This window comes from Xenopus laevis, chromosome 8L (assembly GCF_017654675.1).
Source record: "Xenopus laevis strain J_2021 chromosome 8L, Xenopus_laevis_v10.1, whole genome shotgun sequence".
NCBI classification, from domain to species: Eukaryota; Metazoa; Chordata; class Amphibia; order Anura; family Pipidae; genus Xenopus; species Xenopus laevis.
In genome coordinates, this window is record NC_054385.1 from 28,918,536 (window position 1) to 28,924,101 (window position 5,566).

The 5,566-nt window shown below is 35.8% G+C and overlaps 1 protein-coding gene across 1 annotated transcript; it reads left to right on the forward strand.

Annotated features, from left to right (window-relative positions):
- Window positions 1-354: 354 nt before the first annotated feature.
- On the forward strand, window positions 355-5,566 carry LOC121396948 (threonylcarbamoyl-AMP synthase-like). Its single transcript, XM_041572605.1, has 6 exons — window positions 355-513; window positions 1,276-1,469; window positions 2,413-2,575; window positions 2,957-3,122; window positions 4,068-4,162; window positions 4,377-5,566. Exons 2-6 carry the CDS (start codon window positions 1,293-1,295, stop codon window positions 4,466-4,468), a joined length of 693 nt encoding a protein of 230 aa, XP_041428539.1. The 5' UTR covers window positions 355-513; window positions 1,276-1,292; the 3' UTR covers window positions 4,469-5,566.

Sequence of the window (5,566 nt, forward strand, 5' to 3'; positions counted from 1 at the left end):
TTTGACTGATTCACAGTGTGGAGAGTGAGAGGGGAAAGGCAGGCAGTTAAGGGGGATTTTTTGGTACGGGGGTTTCGTTCTCCAAGCAGACTTATTGTATGAAGATGCAAATTACAGAAAGTCCAGGTCCAGAGCATTCTAGGTATTAGGTTCTATGCCTGTACTAAAAAAACAAAAACAAACATTTTCAAGAGAATGTATTATATTGTCAGCTCCTGTTAAATCGAAATAATAATTAGCAGAATGTCCCAAGCAGACACCATATAATGTAATGCCCTGCAGGGAGTACATATGAGAGAGGGAAATTAATTCATTTAATGAGAACCTTGACTGATACTGATCAGAGAAGGAAATGCAGGTAAAATGGAAATACCAGTAGTTAATTAGGTAAGCAGGTATGGCTCCTCCCAGTCCCTAGAGAGAATATAACCTGCCACTGACACTCACAAGGCACTGACTTCTACACTGGGGATACTGAGAAACTTGCAGCACCCGACTGGAGCATCACTGCTGGTAAGTCAGAAACAGCAGAGAGTAGGAACTAATCCTCTTTAGAAATGAAAATGTATCTGCAAGATCTCCTGGATATCTTTCTTATATGTTACAATGTCATTTCACTGTATTATTATATACTATCCATGTACTTTAATTATGTTTAGAACTGTAACTCAAAATGGTTTGTTTTATATTTTATTACAAAGAAAATGAAGAGAATAATACACAAATGTTCCTTGAATGGCAACAGATCAAACTTACCTACCATTTCTGCATCAACAGCATTCTAACTAGTTAAAGTGATAATCTATAGAATGTGGTTATATCCTTATACCCGGTATAATGAAAGCTTTAGCTATCAATTTCATTCTTTATTCATGGGGCATTCATTGTTGTAGAACAGTATATATGAAAAATATTTATTATACAACAAGCAAATGCAGGGTTTATTGTGGCAGGGGGAATTGTCAGAATCATTTACCATATAATAAATCATTTCAAGCACTAGGAGATAGCAATGGGCGATTAAAACTATCAAACTAACTACAGATCGGCATTGTATTAATTAGCTCTGTAGTTAAACACTTTTTATGCCCATATTCCTTTGTTGGGAAGATGTATTTACTGTTTATAAACAATTTAGAGGACCATAAGAAGAACTCATACAACTGCTGCTTCTCAGAAATGATATGAAGAATTAATGAACTGATTATTTTTGTTCTGTTGTAGTTTGTATTTGTATTGATTGATAATATTGATTTTATGTATTGTGTTTTGTAGAAGCAAGAGCCACAAAAATGAAGGAAGTTGTAAGCTCTTGTATCTTACCACAGTCCCACCGTACAAGCAGTTTGAGGACAATTGCTAATATGCTTGATAATGGAGGAGTGTGTGGAATTCCCACTGACACTGTCTATGCCCTGGCAGCTTCCTGCAAGCACCCAGAAGCTATCAACAGGATTTACTCCATCAAGGTAAGTAGCCATCATGAACTGTAAGTGATTTTGTCTACACGCAACAAATTATTTATAGGGATGGATGAGCTGGAGGAAGCTCCTGGAGTATAATTCTCACCAATTCTCCTACTGAAAGAAATGCTGTCCCTAAGCATCATGCTAGCCAGAGTGTGCTCTAACTGTATCAGAACATATTATCTAACTCATATTAAATGGGTGATTCAACCTAAGTTAAGTTTTAGTATATTATAGAATGGCCAATTCTACACAACTTTTCAACTGGACTTTATTTTTTTTCTTTACTTTTTCTAATAATTTCACTTCTTTTTCTGACTCTTTTCGATTTTGAATGGGGGGTCACTGACCCCATCTAAAAAACAAACACTCTGTAAGGCTTCAAATGTATTGTTATTGCTACTTTATATTACTCATCCTTCTATGCAGGCCTTCTCCTATTTATATTCCAGTCTCTTATTCAAATCAATGCATGTTTGCTAGAGTAATGTGGACCCTAGCAACCAGTTTTCCGAAACTGCAAACTGGAGAGCTGCTGAATAAAAATCATAATCACTCAAACTATAAATAATAAATTATGAAAACCAAATGAAAATTGGCTCAGAATATCACTCACTACCCCATATTAAACATTAACTGAAAGGTGAACAAACCCTTTAATGTGTGACCTGTTAAAAGTGACTTTAACAGACCATAGCTAGGTTGTAGAGTCAATAAATAATGAAAGTTTTCCTTTGGTTGAGTTACAGAATAGTTGTAAGAATATTCAGTGGAGGGGTAACAAGCAATGATCATGGGATTAGAGAAGAATGGGTTATACAGGGTGATACTGAAATGCAGAATTTAACATGACTATAAAAGGTACAGGAAACATCTGCATGACTGCATACACTCTCCGGGAGAAGTATAAAGCTAAATATTCTATATATGTTGGCTTCTTTTATAGGAACGTCCATCGGAAAAGCCTATCTGTATCTGCATTTCCAACCTTGACCAGCTGAGGGTCATCAATCCCCCGTTCAGCCCCTTGCTGTGGAACTTCATGGATCTTGTATACCCTGGAGGCATAAGCTGCATAGTACAGAAAGGAGAATGGCTTAAAAAATTAGGTATGTGAATATTTCTTTTTTTTTTTCTGTTGAACATGGTCACTTTCACAAAAAATCAGTTTTGTGAATTTTAAACCTAACATATACCATCAAACATTATGACCATCAAAGCAATAAAAACAAGAACAGGCCAATTGATAAACACAAAATGATTGGCTAAATTAATAAACACAGTCAGTAGTAATTTATTTTTAGGAGATTTTATTGGCAAATGAACATCTGGGATTTATTCTGATTAATTGTAAGTCTTCCCTTTTCACCTCAGTAGGCAATCTCCCTAATATATCTCATTTGGCAATTGGGAATCAATATATTTCTAATAGCGGACATCACTTCAACAGCCACAGGACTTTTACTGATTATTCTTCAATTGTGTTCCAGGTGTCGGTCCTGCCTATGAAACAGTCGGAACTAATGACTCCATCATGATAAGGGTCCCAGACCACACAGTCACCGCTCATCTCACAGACATGACTGGGCCTTTAGCTATCACGTCGGCCAATCCAAGTGGAGAAAGTGATAGCACCCATCATGATATGGTGATAACGTAAGTGAGGTCAAAATGTAGCTAAATCAGATATTGGACCTATTATCCAGAATGCTCGAGAGCTGGGGTTTTCCTGATAAGTGATCTTTCCATAATTTTCAACTCCGTACATTAAGGGGGTTATTTACTAAAAACTAAAACTCGATTCAATCTCATTTTTAAAAAAAAGTTGACCAAACTCCCTACCATGAAATTGAACTCATTTTTCAATTATTTTTCTCGACAAAGTCAGATTGACAAAATGTTGCAACAAAATCGAGCATCAATTTGTATTGTACGATTGACATTCCAAAAACTCCACTTGTCAAGAAACAACTGTAGGGACATCTGCCATTGACTTCCACATGACCTTGACAGATTTTAGATGAAGTATTTTTAGCAACTTTGGGATATAATAAATCTCTAAAAATAAAACTGGTCTACGGAAAATTCAAGTTTCCCCTTAAAAACCTTAATAAGATAAATTTGAGGCTTAATAAATGGGCCCCTAAATCTGCTTAAAATGAATAATGATGCCTTTGTTTGGATCAAGTTCAAGGTACTGTTTCTTTATTACAGAGAAAAAAGAAATCAATTTTAAAAGTGTGGATTATTTAATTGAAATGGAGTTTATGGGAGATGTCCATCCCGTAATTTGGAGTGTTCTGGATAACGGGTTTCCGGATAACGGAGCCCATACCTGCACTATTACAAATATTGGCAACATATGTACGATTATGTAGCAACGACCATGTTAAAGTTATAAAACATGGGTACCAAAGATTTAGCAACAACCAAGCAGCCCTCATTTCATTTGTGTACTTATAATGCATTTTTGTTGTCTACTGAATACCCTAATAATAGAAAACATTTCTGAGAAGGACTGCCAAGTGGCAAATGCTCAATTCTGACTTTTTTTGCCTAGAGGAACTGTCAATTTATGTGCAATCTCTGTATTTTCCTTAGCCGACTGAGTGATAAGCTGGATGCAGTTCTATGTGATGGATACTCCAATGAGCTTGTGGGGTCCACAGTTGTAAATTGCACCAAAATAAATGAAGGTGAGTATTACACGGAGAGAGATTCCATCCTGAAATCCTATCAGATCTCAGTCAGTCTTTCCAAATTTAAATATTCCAAAGCACCTCCTGAAGCTTGGTTGGGGCAAAATTATTCTTTCTAACCATATGCAGCTCTTCTGTACCTTGACGGAATATTTCAAGATGTAGCTGCTTCATAGAGGTGATTATAATGGACCCTGTTTTTCTTTTTTAGGCATCATTAAAATCCTGCGTGAGGGCTGTGTGCCAACCACTAAGATTATGCAACTATTTGAGAGAGCCAAGAACACTCTGGGGGTTTTGTAGAAGCACAATAATAGATGTCTTGGAACCTAATGATATGTATTGGAGCCCTGCTGGCAGGTCTCAGGAATCTGGAACTACTTGGAATGGTCATTTATTTAACTGTTTTTCTTAAATTCATATTTTTTTATCTTTGTGCTGTATAATGTAAATTGTTTTATGGTAGAACACTACCCATGTTTACAGAAAGTTAAATGTGTTTACATATTGACAGTGACTTATTTTAAAATTAGCTTTTATACAAAATGATATACAAATGAATTTTGGAACCAATTAGCAGGTTAAGGACATTTGAAAGCAACCCATTTTTTCTCTGTTCCCTATTGTGTATAGCTGGAAAAATCCAATTGGTCCCATTTTTATGTGGAAATGTTACTGTCCAGCTCATAAGGACAGTCGTAATTCTACATGTACATGTCTGTAGTTCTGTGTTCTATGTTCTATTTATTAGAGTTTTCCCTGTTTATATATGGCATATAACATATATAAATATAATCTATGGTGCTAAGACAAAAGTTCCATTATGCTAGTGCTATAATACATTTCTGATGAGTAATTACCTTCTGCTGTGTGGTGAAAAGGGATGGCTAGATTACCCTTATTGGCATAAGTCATCCTTAAGGTGACCATTCCTACCATTTTCTATAAAACAGTTTGGAAAACCTCTATGTTCATAGATCAGAGGGAATGTAGACTTGTAAAACATGCAAGGGATCATTTACTGCAACCCCAGATGCAAGTGCCAGAGCACTGGGGGTAAAAATGTGTAGAAAGTGCAGGGCAAGGGGCAAAGTACAAAAACATGGCGAATTGTGCCATTTTTTGGCACTTTGCTCACTATTCTGCACTTAGCAGGTGTCATTCCTTTTCTCCTTCATTCCATAAATGCTGCTCCCATTGACAGGAACAATGGCTAGTGTTAATTTACCTCAAAGCTGTATGTTAATTCTAATTTATTTCTCTTTGTTTTCTCATTTGTCTCTGTTTGTTAATTGTAACAATTTATTGTTGACTGAATTGTATTCATTCCTAAAATCTTTGAAACCATATTTGTTAATGTAGTAAAAACATGGCAAATAAAGCGTTGATTTAAAAAAACAA